Raw genomic sequence first — 19,678 nt, 5'->3', positions numbered from 1 at the left:
GTAAAGAGATTGCTAGACAGAACTTATAAGAGGGCAAGCAAAAGTAGGACATTTAGCCAAAACAGAAAGGAAAAGGGAGCAAACCCCAGAAGCAAAGAGCCGATAGCATGGGGGGAAAACAAGATCAAAATGGAGAAATATAAGAGGGTTAGATAAGGTGGCTGGTGGTACATAGAATTATTTCTGGTCGGCTAAAATAAATGACCCAAGAAGTTTATGGGTTTAAGAGAGAATCAAGTCACGATGAGATGACGAGAGGGAGAAGAATGAAGCAAAAACAGATAAGAAACAAAGAAGCAGAAGTAACAGTTTATAACATTAGATGGAAATAAGAGAAGAAGAGGTACAGCTACCAAAGGAGGGGAAAGCAAAGCAACAAGAGTGAGCGGTAGAGAGAGCAGAGGCGCTCCGGAGAGGAGTAGGCAGAGCAAATGTGATGCAAGAGTGCCAGCTACAGATGGAATGGGGGATATATAGCGCGGCCATCATGGTGAATGGCCTGGACTGCACCACAAGGGGTGTGGTGGGGGTGGGGGTGGAGGGAGATAGCGTGTGATGTTACTATAGCACAGTGCAGCAGATCAGAAGTGCTGATACCAGGAATGAACTTGACCGCTGGGGGTACTTGAGGAAAAGAGGCCGGTCAATATGACGGCAGGGAGGATGGGAGGATCAAGGGGTCAGCGCGAATGGAACTGTGGGGACGATGAGTGCCAGAGTGCAACCATGTGCATGCGTACGTGTCGTCAGAGGGATAAAGAGTCAAAGCCCCAAAAAAAGTAAACTACATAATTTCACTTTCATTTAATTTAAGGGAAAGAGCTTATTCTCAACCCAAAACGGTTTGTATGAAAGTTTGAAACCCAATTATTTTGATGCAATCTCTTAATTAGATTTTTTTTGTTCTCATTGTAAATTACTATGCAGTGAGGCGCAGAAGATGGCTGTAATAAAGTTATTCCATTAAAATGACCAAGACCAATAGGCATTACAATCTCGATTGAATCAGCCATTAATCAACTAAAGCCTCTCAATCAGTCATGTCACTGGAGAAACAAGAATGTTCACTTTTGAAAAATATTCTGTCAAACGGGCACATTGCTCTATCAGTGTGTGCTGAAATGTATATTAAGATGATGGAATTTATAATGATTCATTTTCAAACAATCAATCTGTGTTAACATTTGATCAATGTTAAATTATTAATAGATTAGAGAAATATTTGTCAGGGACCTTGGTTCCGCTCATGCAATGGTTGATGGTGGGATTGCCATACATTTAGGATTACTACTACATTTTGGCACAAGGGCTGGTCTACATACAATAAGGACAAAAAGTGTTTCTCAGGCCTTATTCTGCTTTATACATGCTTTCATTTCTGTGATTCCCATTTCATTGATAGGAAGTAGTGTTTTTTTCTAATTGAGTTTATGGATTCATGTTGGGTTCTTTTTCCAGAAACGATGCCTAATTATAATGTTGAAACTTAAGTTGTACTGTTGTTGCATATTTGTATTAGTCTTTGTTGATTCCTTGATCATTTACACACATGCTTAAAATCTGCATGTGTGTGCAGGGATTATTGTGTGAGCACTAGCTAGTGTGCTAGTGGAGCAGACAGGAGGCTATTCTGAGCAGGCCTGCGAGCATGCTGCCTTGTGAGTCAACATGAGTCAGGGCCACAGAGTCGTTCGGTCCCAACGTCAGATAGGAGGGACTGGAAGAGACGCGGAGTCAAAAGGTGGGGACGGCACGTCATCTACGCGGAGAGCAAGGTCGTGCTCATTGTGACAAAAGGGATCTTGAGCGGATGTAACTTTAATATGTGTCACGTTGTCATTCATTTCTATACTGAGGATACATTTTATATACAGTGTGCTAAATATATACATTTTTCATTGGAATCTAATGAATTGTAAGGCATAGGGTAAAGGTGTGGGAGGTGTTAGGATATTTTTCTGACCATGTGTAACCGATGTAAAATGCCATATTCAATAACCAGCTGGTGGTATGATTTATTGTAAGTGAGGTTAAACAGAGGCAGAAGAAATGTATTTCCTTACAGTCTACAGTTGGCTTTAAGCCCGGTGCCATTGAGGCTGTAGTGCTGCAATAGGTGCACAGCAACAGATTTTATTGGATGTATACACCTTGTTGCTTAAATGGAGTGAATGGCAGGTGGGTTGTGTGAGCTTTTTCCTGCCATGTAGGACCGCTCGAGTGTCTCCCTCCCTGCGAGACAGAGTTTATTGCCCTTTTTGGTGGGTGAAAGATCTGTGTGTTTTCTTAGCAGCCAACAACGATGAAGCCTTACTTTTATGATCCCGTCCAGTAGCTGAGGCAGAGGTGTGTGTGCAGTAAATCACCTCTAGCAGCGAGAGGGGGGACTGAGACATATGTGTGGGGGATTGTGGAGGTTTTTTTGTGCGATTACACATAAAATAAAGACTCACACAAGCACGCACGTACACACGGGGAAAAGAATAAAGCCATTGACCATTAATTTCACTGCTTTTGTTGAGATTTACAGCCTGGAGAGAAATCATAATCACAGGCGCAGCATCACCAAGGATACTGAGCTCGGGGTGAGCTCTCGTTCACTCACTCACAAACACAGAACTACATAAACACAGTCCGTGAAATAGGTCGCCATTAACGCCATTTATTTATTAAAAGCAAAGATGCTGAGCAGAGGTGGGAGAAGTACTCAGATCTTGTACTTAAGTAAAAGTAGAAATACCACAGTGTAGGAATACTCTGTTACAAGTAAAAGTACTGGCATCAAAATGTACTTAAAGTACCAAAAGTAAAAGTAGTCATTCGGCAGATTGGTCCATTTCAGAATAATATACATGATATGTTCTGATTATAATTATTTATGTGTTAAAAGTGTTCTCAAAGCTGGTAGCGGTGCAGCTAGTTTGAATGACTTTGTATACTGCAGGGTAGCTTGTGAATTTAATCCAGGTGGAACTAAAGTCTGATTTAACACTTGATTATATTTCACATCATTAATCAAAATCTGTAAAGTAACTAAAGATATTAAATACATGTAGTGGAGTAAAAGTAAGCTATTTACCTCTGAACTGTAGTGTGGTAGAAGTACAAAGCAGGAACAATTGAAATACTCAAGTCAAGTACAAGTGTCTCAAAATTGTACTTAAGTATAGTACTTGAGTAAATGTAGTTAGTTACTTTACACTACTGGGCTAACCAAAAACAACATAAAGAGTGATATATGGGTATCATCTTCTGAAGAGAGACGAGAAAAGGCATAGATAAGAGAAACCTGTTGTGTTTTGTATGTGAAAGGCTAGGGTGAGAGCTAGAGTGTCTGTAGACATTTTAGTGATTGTGGAGGGGCTGAATTGGGGTGACAAAATGGCCTCCTCCATTGCTCAAGACATGAAAGCAGGGAGGCAGGGAGAAAGACAGACGAGCGTTAGAGAATTAACTGAGGTGGATAGTGAAGGCGACACATTATCTATGACACCCTGATCTAGTTTGTCAGAGGATAGCAAGGCTAGATGGAAAAAAAGGAGGTGGAGGGAAAAGTGGGCAAGGAGAGGAGAGTGAATAAGAACAAGAAAGTGTGGGGAGGGGGGGGTGATTGCAGTAGATAAGACGTCCCTATCTGGCACATTAAGGAGAGCTCGGTATTCGTTCTGTAGTAACTGCAGGATCATGAATTTAAACTGATGTGGACTTCAAGATGACAAGCGGTGTGCTACTGTCAAAGACTTGCTGAGGAAAACGTACACTGCAGCGCTCGGGAAGGCACATGAAAGCAACGTCGAGATGAAAGCTCCGCGTACACCATCCATCGGTTGAAACACCGTTTTTTATGTGGTGGCAGAATTATTCAGCCGCTGCAGCAAAACTGTGTGTGTTTGGATGCGTGTGTGTGCAGGTGGGTCAGCAGTGATCTTTAAAGATCAAACAAATCAATAGCTAACCTCGGTTTGCAGTGGACAAGTAAAGCCTCGCTACATTGTAGGTAGCCAAGTCTTTTTGCCTCACAGTTTTTAATCTTTAGCAGCGGGCATTTGGTCAGGCTTTGTTTAATGACTTGATCTAAGTCGAACTCCACTATACTCAAAACAGAAAGGGAGGGGAATAGAGCTCAAGCTGTTTTCATGTGGAGGCGGGGTCTAGGCGCTGATCCCAGCCACAATTTTGAATGGAGCCTTAATTAATGGTGTCTCCAAAAGTGCTCGTTTTAAAACACAGCGCTTTCTTAATAGAAAAAGACGTGGGATGCTGGCAGATCTTAAACTACAGAGGAACAAAAACACTGTAAACATTTAGGTCATTCCCTTTTCCCTTTAATTGTGACTTCAAATAAATCCTTTTGGACTTGAGCATAAAGAAAAAAGATGAATGCATGCTGTGAATGATTCCGTTTGTATATGTATGTGTGGTGTAGGAGATACAATTGTTTGAATTTGTAATATAAAAAAGGGAAAACATCATTTGCATATCTAGCAGTAGTGTGTTTACGAGTTACTGTCCACTGTCCGGTCGTTATTGGTCGTGTCTTTGATATGATTCAGCCCTCTGCACTTCCAGATGTGTGACTGCATGCTGTAGAGGGGCTTGTGCATGAGTCACTGCAGGTGAACCTGTGCCAGTCTAACTAAGCCACCTCCGCAGAAAAACTGATCAAAGCATATGCCATGCCGGGGAAAGAGACAGCAAAGAGCATTTTAATCCGGTAGCTGCGTATAAATGTCAGACAACACTTTCAATTTAAAGCGAGATCTGAAGCTGAATTGGGACATCTTTAAATGAAGATAAACTTTTAAACTTTGCTAATTTAGACATTAAAGCAAGGCCTGCTACAAGAAAATAAATTGAGAAGAAAATAGATTTGTTACTTTAAAATGACAATAAACCGATTTTAGGACTGATTTTGTATCAATATGTGTCAGCTGTCCGATGTTTGGCCGTCAGGGAGAATTTATTTAGTTATTCTTATTAGAAAAGCAAAACTTGGGAGTGTTAGGCGTCTTCAAACCGAGAACTTTTCAACAAGAGGCGCTATGAGGCCCCAAGCTGAGCGTGACCTCGTCGGCCTGGCTGATACAAGAGTACCTGCCCAACGGGGGAGCCAATAATTAGACAGCTAGTTATACAGCTTCACACTCTCTGGTCGTGTTTAATTAGCTGCAGTGAGGGACACGGCACATCAAAGACCTGTGTGTGCGGGAGGGCATGTGTTTGTCCATCAATTACAGTTTTGTTGTTGTTGTTGCTGCGGTAAAACTACTTCAAACCGAGTCGTGAGCCAGAGTTGCTGCGAGAGAGTAAACATGAGGGATTAGTGCCACAAGTGAGAGAGATATTACACAAGTAGGAGGTGGTGTGAGAAGCAGAAAACCTACAGAGTTAATACTCTAATGGGAGTTTAATACAGTGAAGAGGAGGATGTGGCTGCAGCTGGGATGAGTTTTTGATAGAAAGCTAAGGGAACTGATCAACAAAAACAAAAAAAAGGAGAGACAGAGAAAGGTGTGTGAAGTTTAATGATGGATGAGGGGAGAGGAGTTGAGGAATAGAGGCGGCTCGGGGTAGAGGAGACTTGGCAAGCGTTCCCCCTCCCACTCTGTTGGCAGCGGAGGCACAAACTGTTTGCTCACAGCAGTACATGCATCTATTAGTATTGTTCCAGGAGATAATAACTGTGTGTGTGTGTGTGTGTGTGTGTGTGTGTGTGTGTGTGTGTGTTTTAGTGTCAGCCAAAAGTAGAAAACGAGTTGCTATGAGGTGGCAGACGAAACAGTATGGAGCGGCAATATAAAATGCAAGCGTTTGTCTGTGGGAGTGTCAGACTTTAGAGCTAAATGTCAGCAGTATAGACACACCAGAGGCCATGGTGCTAACAGTTACAGTGTTCCTGAAAACCCGCAGACTTCATGAGTTATAGCAGTGAGGGCTATCACAACCATACCCGTTGTTGTTAAAGGCCAAACTAAAAAAGGTTAGAATGAATAAATACATCTACTGTTCAGCAGTGAAACATCAGCACAGAATCCCCTTTGAAAGATAATGAAATGTACTAAAGCCTTGGAGATATTGATCACCTCTCAGACAAGGCTAACTGAACACACTTACACAGCAGTGTAAAGCTCTTGCTTTAACATTCAGCTGGCAACGGAAGCGTTTTTAAGAAACTGCAGTGCCCCGGCCAGCCTTCCTTGGAACTTCCCCTGCATACACCCCTGCACATCCAGAGAGAGATTCAGCCAGCAAAGGGGTTTAAAGCCACTACATTTCTATAGCTGGCCTCAATTGGAGCTATGCTCGCGCGCAAACACACACGGCTCTCCGCCTGTCGCCCACTACTGCCATTAGCTTTATCTGTCTGAATTCAAAGCTGAGAGCCCAATCCCCGTTGGTTTTTTTCAAAATATTTTGCCAGGCTTGTTCTTCCCTTTATGCCCTCGTCTCTCCTCTGGGAAAAAAAGAGGAAGAGTGAGAGGAGAGGAGGAGGGGGGGGGGGGAGATGATGATCGCTGACACAGCTGCTGAAATTGCCTCTCTCTTGTTGGAAAGGGATATAAAGCAATTGAATGAGAGGAGAGGTAGATGGAAGGAGATGCTGAGATGGGGATAAGGGTGCAGGCGTGAGGACGTTGTGCTGGGGTAAGCTGCCCGAGGATTACCGCTTCAAGTCGCTCCTCTTCTTGCCCTTTATTTAGCCGCTTATTTATTCACATCTTTGAGGCTGTATTCCTGCGAACGCCAAGGTACGCACTGGCACAGATAACGAGGAGCTGAGGGAAAGTTGAGAGGGGAAAGAAAAGGACAAGACAAGAGGAGATGGGAGGTCTGGGTAGGTGTGACCTCCACGCTGCGGGGGCCAGGCGCTGACAACTCAATAAGCAAGCGGGTAATGGAGGACTGACATGACACACACACACAAGATGTGGGGAAGGGAACAGGTGAAGAGACGGTGTGTGGGACAGCAGGGTGTGTGTGGGACAGCGGGGTGTGTGTGGGACAGCAGGGTGTGTGTGGGACAGCAGGGTGTGTGTCTGCCTGAACCAAATGTAAATTCTGCCATCGTAGAAAAGAGAAAGACAGGGACTGCTCTTTTTATCAGGAAAGCTGACTTCAGTGTGTGTGTGTGCGTCTTTTGTACTATGTGTTTAAACCCTACAGCCAAGACAACGTCGATGTGTAGCAACTGCTGTGTTGTCAAGGGAACCATTAGCAAGACTGAAAGGCTGGTATCTGCTCTGCGCTATCCTGCACACACACTAACACAGCAACTCTCTATGTTAGTAATGAATGAGAAATGCATTTTCTCTGCATAGGCTTTACAAATAGATGGACAAACAGATATAGCTACAGTTAATATTGACTGCAATGCATCAATATATCGCTTCTATTACATCCAATATATCAATGCACACTAAAGATACTGTGCAACAGAGAGTTGAATGTAAATTGTTCTGCCCAGATTGTCAATATGTTGAATGTTGAGTCACAGTCATCAACAGAATAGGATCAATCTAAGCATCAATAAAGCATAGAGGCCTGGAGCCACTTCCTGAGGCCGGCTCATCAGAGATTCAGCTGACATATGGTGAAGGACACACTATATACTGGTTCACATGTACCATCTAGGTCAGACTGCAGTAGCACACATATTGGTATTAATCTAGCAGTGCAAGTTTTACAAATTGAACTTGAGCATTTGTTTGTACAAAAATAGCTTTAAAATGTTTTCAGTTAAGGGCAGACTTAATTTGCTGCTAATGAATTTGAATGTAGATTTTCCTCTGAAGCACGCCATGTTTCGTACGGTGTCAAACAGTGTTCATGTTTAGATAAACACCTAGCGGCCTGCAGCTGGGAAGGCGACACGGCGGGCGGGAGGGATTTGGGATGTGTGTGTGTGTGTGTGTGTGTGTGTGTGTGTGTGTGTGTGTGTGTGTGTGTGTGTGTGTGTGTGTGTGTGTGTGTGTGTGTGTGTGTGTGTGTGTGTGTGTGTGTGTGTGTGTGTGTGTGTGTGTGTGAAACTGTGAGAGAGTATTTTCATTTTGGGTCAGGCTGAAAGGAGGGGGCATGGTGAAAAGAGGGTCGTGAAATGAACATGTGTGGAAATAAATCTCAAAGGGGGTTCACGTTAGGGTAATGAAAGACAACCGTGACAACACAAGGAGAAAGGAAGTGTGTGTGCATGTGCCAATGCTAACATTCATTCAGCGAGGAACATAAAATGCCAGCCGAGTGAGAAGAATGGTGAGGCGAGACAACAATAATTGTAAATTAAGAGATTAGCAATAAAAATGAAGCCGCCTCATGGGGCAGAATGAGACGAGGGAGAACAAGCAGACCCAAGGAGGATTTAAAAGAGGACACTTGGAGAGTAAAAAGTCAAAGCTGAGACATTGTATTAGCCCTCATGCCTATCACGGTCTATATTTCCAATTAGCAAATAACATAAGCATTAGATTTAAATTAGACCTCCAATAGGAGAGGTTGTATATACTCCTTGTTTGTGATAAAAAGCCACAACAAGAATTCAATTGGTCCAACTGTGAGGCGACTGTTAAGCTATTGAGTTTGCCCTACTAGACTGGCCTCATTCAATAGCATGGCCAATACTCCAAACTCTCCTTTCAATATTTTTAATTAGTTGTCTCTACTTTCTTCTTTATAATCCTTTTCCACTGGCTATCTCAGGCTGAACAGGGCTGACTGAATGGAGTGAAGTGAGGAATTCAAACAAAACTGTTGTTTAGTAGAACAAAGGACTGGTAGACGAGGCGAGAAATAAGAGCGGAAAGAGGAAAGAAGCACAAGAGCCAGAGACGTGTGTAATGACGTGTGTATTGATACAGCCACTTGATATCTGGATAGAGAATTCTCACACAGACCAACATTCAATATACTTTGGCTCTTTTCTTTCCAACTGAGGGACCAGGGTATAACCAGGGAAACAAAGAGACAATACAAGTAGTTTTGTTCTTCTCCTGCTGCTTACATTTCATATGCAGTCTTCTGGCCATAGGGTCAACAATCATTTCAGAATGTTTCTAGGAATGTGTGCACACACACACACACACTGACGCCCTATATACCCTCATTATGCTCTCTAACAGTAAGAGTTGTCCTTGTAGCAAAGCAGCTGAAATGCAGATCAATGTGAGGGAGAAGAGTGCAAAAGAAAAGGGGAAAAACACAGAAAGAAAGAGAATTAAAGATGAGGTGAATGCAGTGAGTGATATACTGTGAGACAGTACAGTGCGAGTGCATGAGAGCATTATACTATTGCCCTCATTGATGTGGAAGAGTGCTGCAGTGTCCTTCATGTGGAGGAAAAGGCTAAGAGGATTCAGCTGGTCCCCAAGCACAGTGTGTGCCTGTGTCTTTGCACTGTTTCCAGGGTATGCTTATCAGGATGGACGGTGAAGTCGCAATCCCATCACACACACACACACACACACACACACACACAGACACACACAGACATACACACACGAGCACAAGGTCGCCCTCGTAAAGGAGTTAGGGCGATAAAGTGGTAAGCATGTTTCTCCCTTCCTCTCATCTCTCCATCTCTATTCAGGCCCATCTATCTCTCCGTCAGCGCGGCGGTGCGAATGTGTTTATGTGGGTCGCTGTGTTCACCTTCAGGCTGTAATTCTCCATTTTTCAAGGAACAAAGCCGCTCAACTGTGACAGTGATACACGCAAACAGGCCGAGTGTTACTTTATTTGCAAACCGCTGCAAAAGGCGAACTCCACCCGTGACACCAATTAGCGGACAGGCTATTGTGAGCGTCAGGATTTATGGTCGGTACAAACTGCTGCTAATGGCGTTAAAGTTCCATGAGGTGAGAGCCAAGGTCAAACTTTAAATGACACGCTTAATCTCTTTTTGTATTTTGAAAACTAGCTGCTAATCTTTTTCACCAAGAAACACAACTATTGCTCAAATGTGACTCATGGCAAGGAAAACAGACCTGAAAAGATACATAAATGATTCATATAGCACAACAATCTAAAATATTCTGTGTTTTTTTGCTCATAGCTCGACATCAATAATGGTAAATGTCACTAATAGCTCTCTTTTATATTATATTGACATTTTGTCAATTGACAACTGAGCGACAAATTGGAGGGTTTAAAACATCTTTGTCTGCCAATAAAGACTCATTATAGTGTCATTTTAAATTCTAATAAGCCTCATATGGGTTATTTCCCTCGAGTAACATGTTACTGTGGTAGCAGTGTCAGTAGATGTAGCCACACTATAATGGTTACAAGTATTGCATATTCCTGGTGTGGTAGTCCAGACTGCTGCATTATAAATAGATGGGGACATATCCTGTCTGTGGCCATAAAGCAGCAATAATGTGACTCTGGGGCTGCCTTCTGCACTCGTGGTTTGTTTAACTACAGTATGTGGTGGGGGGGGGGGGGGAAAGGACCCGAGGGGCAGTTCACCGTCCCCACCGTCTGTTTGTCTCTCTGACCAGGAAACCACACCATGCATTATTCATTATGTGTACTCTCATTCTCTCTCCATCTCCCTCTCTCTTTACCGCATACACTCTCATTCAAGTAGGAGAACGAAAAACAAATAAAAAATAGATGCAAATATTCACAAATGGATGTCCACAAAACAGGCCAATATGAACGACAGAGTGTGAGGCAAGTGTGTGAAAGAGGTGGGGGAGGGAGAGGGGGGGGGGGGGGGGGGGGGGGGGGGGGGGGGGGGGGGGGGGGGAGGGGGGGACATGGTCAAAGCAGTACTTGTATAATCAGCCTCATGCCAAAATAATTCAAGCGTGATCGGAAATCAATGCGAGCATGGAAGCTGGGGAGAAATCCAATGGTGTCCCCCGGCCCTGAGAGGCAAAATAAGACGTATAAAGAGAGGCTGGAATCCATGAAGGATGCGTTCTGTGTGTCTCCGTGTGTGTGTGAGGAATGCTAAATGAATTGATTGGAGAAACCGAACTCAAATGTGCAGAAAAAGATTGCACTTCAATTATCCAATCGCCACATTGTACCTGTGTGGTAGGTGTACTTTAAGAATATCACACAGAGAACAGACGGCAAAATCCTCTTCATATGATGAAAGGTGTTTGGATGTATAAGCATTTAATTAAATTGCTCACAGAGAACAGTTATTAAAGCAGAGAGCTCTGAGATCTGTCGAGGCAGGAATTAGCAGGGCATCTGTGATCTGCACAATGACTCATCATCGCTCCACGACGCGGCCCCCTGCAGGTCTGAAGGCAGCCTGTGCCAGCCCCCACCTTTAACAGCGGGGGGGGCACAGTGCTGGTCCCAAGGTGGGGTAAGGTGGGAGCGAGGGAACTGTTTAAAGAGGGGTTAGAGGCGGGAGCGACGCGCAAGCTACACGACACCGAGATTTGACATTCTGCACAGAGAGAGGTAAGTGTGTGTGTGTATGTGTGAGTGTGTGTCTGTGAGTATGTGTGTATGTTTGTATGTGTGCTTAAAGACCGAGGCTATTATGTTAAAATGCTAATTTAATCTTGTTGTGTGTTCTTTCTTTTTTTTTTGCTTGATTATAGCAATTAACATTTTTCATTATTGCCATGTTATTTGAAATTTGAGGTGAAATGAAGTGTCTCTAAATGATTGTTCCAAAGGGATGACATGCACTACAAGCTATACATTTATAAAATATTCCTACTAAATAGACTGATGACAAGTTTCCAGAGAACATTGCAGAGTTAATGCATCACAAGGGCATGATACACATTGTTCAAAATCCTTTTTACAAAGTGTATGGTACTGAAGAAAACCCTGACACACACATAAACAATGTTCATGTGTGTGCATGTTGTGTGAAGCAGAGTGTAACTATAGGAACGTGTCTGTGTGAGAGGTAGATAAATGGTTGGTGTGTAGGCAGAGCAGGAGATGAGGGACCACCCAGACTGAATGAGGTCAACAGGGCTGACGGAGGACGTAGGTGGATCAGTACATCGCATATTACTGTCCACTTAGCCCGCTCTCATACCTGCTCGTCAAACACTCCGGCTCTGCCTCACCCTCTTCCCTGCTCCCCCTCGGAAGGGGATCTGTTATATAACTGGAAAAATATACAACGGGTCCAATCAATCTATTCTGTGCTGATGAACACAAAACAAAGCAAGCTTCAAAGCTCATTAGCAAAGATGAAATATTATAAACTAGCAGAGGTGGAAGAAGTACACAGATCTTGTAATTAAGTCAATGTACAAGTACTAGAGTGTAGGGATACTCTGTTACAAGTAAAAGTCCTGTATGAGCGTCAAAATATACTTAAAGTACCAAAAGTAAAAGTATTTATTATGCAGATTGGCCCATTTAATAATAATATATGATATGTTGTGTATATATAATATACATTGTATACTGCAGGGTAGCTTGTGAATTTACTCCAGGTGTAAATAAAGACTGATTTAAGTGTTTATTATATTTCACATCAATAATCCAAATCTGTAAAGTAACTAAAGGTATTAAATAATGTAGTGGAGTAAAAGTACACAAATTACCTCTAGAGTGTAGTGGAGTAGAAGTGCAAAGTAGCATCCTTCAAAATTGTACTTGAGTGCAGTACTTAAAGTTAGTAAATGTACTTTGTTACTTATCAGCACTGCAAACTATATGCAATTTGGAACTGAATTGAAAGATGTGAGCTTATGTAAAACCCTGCAGAAGCTCTTACTCAATATTCAAATGTAAAAATAACACCTGGTAACAACTATTCTTCAAGCATGTCTGAAATAGTTTTTAAGTTTAATGTAACTTTGCTGTCATCGTCACATTTTTCACCTTGCAGCCTCCTCTGTTTGGAATGAATCTAATTAAAACATACATTTTTCTAATGAGGCATCGGGAACAGTTTAAATATTGTTTCACCGAATTGTGTGCTTTAGTAACGCTACACAACTAATTATGTCCCGTATCTAGCTGGCTCTTGCTCGATAAACACGCGGTATGATTCTTCCTTCTTCGTCCCTGCTGGTTAGCCTGAGCGTTTGAAGTTGCCACCCAAAGCGAAAATAAAAACAGAGGGCGTCAGTGACAGAGACTCTGAATGGAGGCTTTTTTTTTTTGTCAATGGAAGGTGGGAGGTGAGAGAAATGAAAGGGAATACATCAAAACAGAAAAGCGAAACGTCTGGGGAGTGGTGTTTACCATGAGTTTCCTTTTTTCCTCAGAATGATGTGCTGCTGTTTGGGTTCCACACTGCGAACGGGAGCAGTGTCTGTCAGAGATTAACACAACGCAGAGGGAGAGAGGCAGACAGACAGTAGAAGAGAGGAAGAGGGGAGGGAGGGAGGGAGACGGAGCAGATAAACACAAAAGGGTTTTTTGAAGAAAAGGGAGTCAGAAAGTGAAAGAAATCTGTAAAGAAAAAAGTGGCAGCGAATCACCAGAGAGACACAGTTGGAATGAGGGGTGGTGGTGTTTATAAATAGAGGAGACAGAAACCGGGGCCTCTCCCCTCGCAGGATGCCACATTAATTATGCGTGTCTGCATCAGGAGAAATTAAGATATGGCTGTGTGGCAGTCATATCTGCTGGAAGGAGGGGGTGGGAAGAAAGGAAGGAGGAGGGGGGAGAAAGCTGAGAGCAAATGTCAGATTTAAAACTGGACACCAGAGAAGACGCGGGAGGCGAGAAGAAGCCACAAATGACAAAGAGGAAGCGAGAGAGAGAAAAGGCTATTAGTGAAAGCACCAAAAAGCTCGTGTCTGCACCCGCTTTCAAAGCAGAGAGAACAGATAATTACAGAGCAGTAAAATACAGAAGTGCATGGAGAAAAAAAAGCATACAGACCATTGAGTCAACATGCCATCACATCACAAAGCCCTACAGAACTCAAAATGCCTGTGGAGTAGCGAGAGCGAGAGAAATATTTGATGAATGCATATAAATACGCCGCAAGAAACCAAATCAAATGTTATTCACGTGAGGCCATCTTCCAAAACATTGTGAGAAGCTTCTGCAATCACACGCTATTCAGACACGGATCAACAGCGGAATCTTATGCTATTAAACTAAATGATGCGTATTCACGTTGGAGAGTGACACACCTTAATAACCCGTTTCGGTCGCCCTCAGGGAGAGGAGAGATGGAGAGAAAGACGTCAAGTGTCTCTACCTTTCCATCCTACATCACATCTTTGTATTATGCCGCTATATACTCATCTCTCGTTAGAGCTTCTGCACTCCCTCTCACCTTTTCACTTCACCAATACACCATCATTTGACTTCTTACAGCTAGAAGTGTGTTTTCAGACCCGTCACCTGTTTTTCCTTGCCAAGAACAGCCTGATTTTCTACACAGGTATTTTCAAAAAGTTACTTATTTTTTCAGTTAATGATTTCACTTTTTTTTGGAAAAGTGACAGCTCATGTGTGAACGCTTAACTGTGTTGTTATCTACTTGAAACGTGTCCGTTGAGTGTGTTTGTGTTCATATTAGTCCATAACAGCAGGTCAGAGCAGCCAGCCAAGCAGCCCCCGCACCGGGCTCCGTCCTGCCTGCTAACTCCCACCTACCTGTGAAGAAACTTGCTGACACCACCAATGACTGGCAAGGGAGAAAATGTGTGAGAGAGAGCGTGTGCGTCAAGAGTGTGTATGGATAGCAATGTTTAATTTAATATGCGTGCGGATCCGAAAGACTAAGGGCGGTGTGGCGAAGCGGGCGCCTTATAAATCTGATTTATTATGCATTTGTGTGTGCATCTGAAAAAAGAATATAATAAAAATTCATATCAACATGTCAGCGCTGGAGGAGCACCTCTGCACTGCACCGACTCATGGTTTGCTGTCAATCAAAATCCCCTGTTGCTAGCATCAATTATTTCACAGCCGAGACTTCCTGGATCCAACCTATACTCCTGGCTCGCCACACACCTTCAGGTAAAAGTACTGCATCGTGAATCTTTAGTAAAAGTACTTAAGTATGATTAGGAAAATGTACCTAAAGTATTAGGAGTACTCATTGAGTAGAAGTTTAAAGTGGTATGAAATGAAAATACTCTGTACTTACATTACTTGAGTACATTTACTTACAGTAGTTACTTTCCACCACTGCCACACATGCACACACACACACACACGCACACACACACACACACACACACACACACACACACACACAGCTCTACCACTCTCTAACAGTAGTCCACCTCAATACCCCAGCCAAGGTACATTTCCATGACAATTAAAGAGCGTTGGGCAGTGGAGTCAGCCACCCTATGCAAAGAGAGCCCTTTAAAGCAGCGATATGGATGGAGAGGGGGAGTTAAAGAGAGGCAGTGTGTGGCCGGGATAAGTGGTGGCGGGATTATAGCTCGTTCCATTATGGGCTCGGTCCGTTCGCTGCTTCTTATAAAAATGTATTAGCATGTGAATGAACAGGCACACAGTGGAGTTTTCTAAAGCCCAGGAGCACTGATCCACTATCAGGTGAGCTTTCCATAAACTGGGTGTAAGCGGGGGAGGTTGCTTTTGGTTTGGTCTACTTGATGGTGGCCACTTTTGATTAGATTATGGTTGAGATTTCACAGCACTCGAGAATGCTTCAAATGCTCTAATAAAGATAATTTCAGTGGGAAGTCAGTGGTGACATTTATTTACTGCTTTTTTGCTGATGTCAAATGGAAAAACATTTAGTTTGGAGCAGAGATATATATCTAAACATGTGAATGTCTGTCCTTGATATTTTTAAGAAAATCCTCCAAACAAGAGATATCCTGTATGGAAGTATAACTAAATAGTGCCCGTAAAAGTTATAGTACCTCATAAAATTGTAAATTAACAATTATTATTAAATGAATATGTGGTGCTCAAATCAAATTCATTCTGCTCAGTGCGGCAGTCGCTTAAAAACAAGCCAGAATGCCTGATGCCGGAAATGTGTTCTCCAGCCAAAAGTAGCTTCTGTGCTATTGAGCAACTGTAATTGAAAAGTATAATAGTCTGTATTCTTCTCACATCTCTAAACCAAAAGGCTCAAAGCAGACTAAACTTGGACTGTGAGTGTGAAAATAAAATGCAGCAATGTGGGTTGCCAAAATAGCAAAACGCCAAGTGTTAGCAACATGGGAATGAGCGTTTCAAACCACGAGGAAGTGATGAAACGGGGGCCAGAATATCCCGCAAGCCTGCTTACCTCTCTCTGCAGCACCAGCTCTTTGGTGAACAGCATGGCTTCTTCACTGAAGGGTTCAGCCACCTGCGTCCCCCCGGGCATATTCCTGGAACTGCGTGGGCATTCGATACCTGGAAAAGACAACATGATTGCAGGAGTTAAAGGTTAGCACAGCGGCTAATCAAAAGAACGGCAGGACATCCTGAATAGTTTGAACATTAGTTGGCTTGACAAGTACAAAAAGACCAGGACATAACTGGATTCGTCAGAAGAAGAAATGATGATGTGAAAATAATGTGGGCATTGATAGATTATATAGACCTTGAGTGCTGTGAACAACTGATGTCCTCGTGTCATCCCTCTTAGCAGGTCTAGGTGACATTTTCTTAGCCGCACAATTTCAAAGAGGTGGCACGGTGCAGATTAACCAGCTACACTATCAACAGCACTCACTGGATAATTGGTCATCAAAAGGTCAACGATGAGTGCATATAGTGCTTCTGTATTAGGAGTTTCAACTAAAGAACAGCCTTGTCAGGTTTTGCGTCTTTGGGACGCCAGCCGCTGTATTTTCAGAGGCTTTCTTGTAGAGTTCAGGTAGGAATGGATAAGCTCCAGGGCACCGGGGGGGGGAAAGAGGAACGAGTGGGTATAAAGGCGCCGTGAGATTATCATTTCATGTTCGCACTGTTTAAAGAAATATACTGTGATAAAAGGAGGTGTATGCAAGGGAGGTATATGCATAAGAGAGAGGCTCTGTTTGAAGATGGGCTGTGAGGCGGAGAGAGTGTGAGTTGATCTTACAGTAAGTTTTGTCCAAAGTCTCACACACCATGAAGTATAGCCTCTATTGCTGGAGTATATCTAGCTTCACTAGACTCACTTATTCTGTCTTTAAACCCTTAGGACTTCATGTGCTATATGTTTATATAGAAGCAGGTCCAGATGTTTTGGAGGTGGCCGACTCAGGCTTTGACAATTACTTTTTTTCTATTCAAGTTTAGCATGTTCAACACAAGTGAAGTTTTCTACACAGTGACATATATCTAGGACACTCTGTACTAGGTGCGTCTTAACCTTGGCTGACTTTGAAACTTTGAAATATTTGTTTGTATTCTTCTTCTTTATTACTGAATTAAAATGCAACATTATTATGAGTGTCCTTTTATTAAGCCAGCTAACCTTACTAAAGAATATTTATCTCCTAGCTAATGGCTTTTTATTCTATACATGAATATTGATATTCTTTTTTATGAATTGGAAATGCTCAATTCTTGAAGGGGTTCACTGTCAGGGCCACTTTTAACAAGTATGCTAAATAGAATGGCAAATGTGTATTTTCTAGCTCGTTTTATAACTAGGTAGAAGAACCTCTTATTTGTATGTATTTTAATGTATTTAGTGTTATTTATTTATTTTAATGAATTCCAAATTCTTGAAGGGAATTTTTGTCTAACCCCTTACCCTGGAAAACATGTATTTCCTAGCTGATTTTGACTAGATAAAAGAACCCACTAGCTTTTTGTTGAGTAACGTTTGCTCCCTACAGAAACCTCTGTCCTTTAAAGAAAACAAGAACAAAAGACATCAGCGTATTCAGAGCAGGAGGATGACCCAGCAAAGGCAACGTGAGGACACAGGACAGTCAGCCGCAAAGACTCACGAAGAACTATACAGTCAACCTTTAGTGGGACATTAATGTCTTCCTAGTACACAGCAGGGTGCTTTAAAACCAAATACATATACACATTTGAGTTTTCCACTATATTATTCTCACTCCAGGGATATTCTGCTAAACAGACATTTTAAAGATTGATTGTGTCTTAAATGACTCCAAAATGAACAGGCACACCGTGGAGTTTTCTAAAATCCTACAATCAGGTGCGAGATTGCACAGCACTCGAGGAAATAGTGCAACAAATTCTCTAATAAATATCATTTGTGAGTCAGTGGGGAGTCAGTGGTGACATTTAGTTACTGCTTTTTTTCAGACGTCAAATGGAAAAGCATGAATTTAGTTTGGAGCAGATATATATATATATCTAAAAATGAGGATGTCTGTCCTTGATATTTTTAAGAAAACCCTCCAAACAAGAGATATCCTGTATGCAAGTATAGCTAAATAGTGCCTGTAAAATGTTATAGTACCTTATATAATTGTAGTTTAACAATTAGAAGTAGATGAATATGTGGTGCTCAAATCTATTTCATTCTACAATCGCTTCAAATGAAAAGCAACTTATTCTTTAGAAATGTTACCCACAAATACAAACAGAAAATGTAAATGTCATAGCTTGCTATTTTGATCAGATCATGGGTTTTTCTTTGTTAATCTATTTACTATCCTACTGTATCCTAACATATAAATCAAATTAGGGCTGCTCAATTAAATCGTATTTTAATCGCAATTACGATTTTGGCTTGCAACGATTATGAAAACAACATAATCGAAATTAAACTATTTTTCTTTATTATTATTATTTTTATTTTAAAACAATTTTTTTTATTGGTTTTTCAGTTGAATTATACTTAAAGTTCAGGGTAATCAACTGTTAAAAACATACTGTTAACACATTTTTTTTTCAGTAAATGGATAATCGTTTTTAATAATCGTGATATCAATTATTGACCCAATTAATCGAGATTATGATTTTTGCCATAATCGAGCAGCCCTAAATCAAATAGAATCATAATAAAAAGCTTCCTGGAGAGTAGAGACACACTGAGGGCCAACATCCTCACAAAGTATTTACAGAAAAGGACCAGGACAGGGCTTCCATGTGGGACACTGTGGCTACAACAGTGCCAGAGTAGAGAAGAGGGGGGACGATGGGTGCAGAATAAAAAGGAGGAGAAAAATACAAGAGAGGACAGTGGGAGGGTGAATACTGCAAACAAAAACTGGTGTGCGAAGGGGGAGATGGGTTGGCCGGAGCTACTCCAACATAATCCACAGAAAAGATTACATTTATTTAGCTCGTGCTTTCATCCAAAGCAATTTACAATAAGTGCAGTGAACCATGTGGATGCAGCCCACTACTTGGGAATGTAATGCCCTGAGAAGTCGTGCTCACATATAGGACAATGACTAAAAAGAGCTTTTCAGCCAACAATTCTTAATCCAGCTCTCTCAAAAAGACAAAAACATCCTTAAGAAACCCTCAATACACACAGAAAGAGTAATAGGATTATTAACTGACAATGGGGTTTTAACTAGGTCAAATATTAACGTAATAATCCTGTACAAGTCCAATAAAATAAGTCTAAGAAATAAGTCTGCAGTTAAAGGCGTACAGGCATGCCGCCCTAAAATGATCTACTGCTTCTCCTACAGCACTCAATATCCTGCGACTGACACACACACACACACACACTCACAGTAGTCTCCTCCCTGCAGCATTTACACCAAGCTGGGGAGTCACTTAGCACAGCCAATTTGAACCTGCACCATGATACATAACTCACGCCTGACACCAAGATAAGCATCTGGGTCAAACTCCGGGATATCCATCTTATCTGATCTCAGAGACA

The 19,678-nt window shown here is 42.0% G+C and overlaps 1 protein-coding gene across 1 annotated transcript in view; it reads right to left on the bottom strand.

Moving 5' to 3' along the window:
- snd1 (staphylococcal nuclease and tudor domain containing 1) overlaps positions 1-19,678 on the bottom strand; it is a 181,060-nt gene that overhangs the window by 96,012 nt on the left and 65,370 nt on the right. Inside the window, exon 16 of the mRNA XM_034133336.1 lies at positions 16,169-16,278. Coding sequence (XP_033989227.1) covers positions 16,169-16,278 — 110 coding nt within the window. The remainder of the gene's footprint in view (positions 1-16,168; positions 16,279-19,678) is intronic.

The sequence above is a fragment of the Trematomus bernacchii genome, unplaced genomic scaffold (assembly GCF_902827165.1).
Source record: "Trematomus bernacchii unplaced genomic scaffold, fTreBer1.1, whole genome shotgun sequence".
Classification (NCBI taxonomy): domain Eukaryota; kingdom Metazoa; phylum Chordata; class Actinopteri; order Perciformes; family Nototheniidae; genus Trematomus; species Trematomus bernacchii.
The sequence above is the reverse complement of the archived record's forward strand: the minus strand, read 5'-3'. Positions and strand labels throughout refer to the sequence as shown.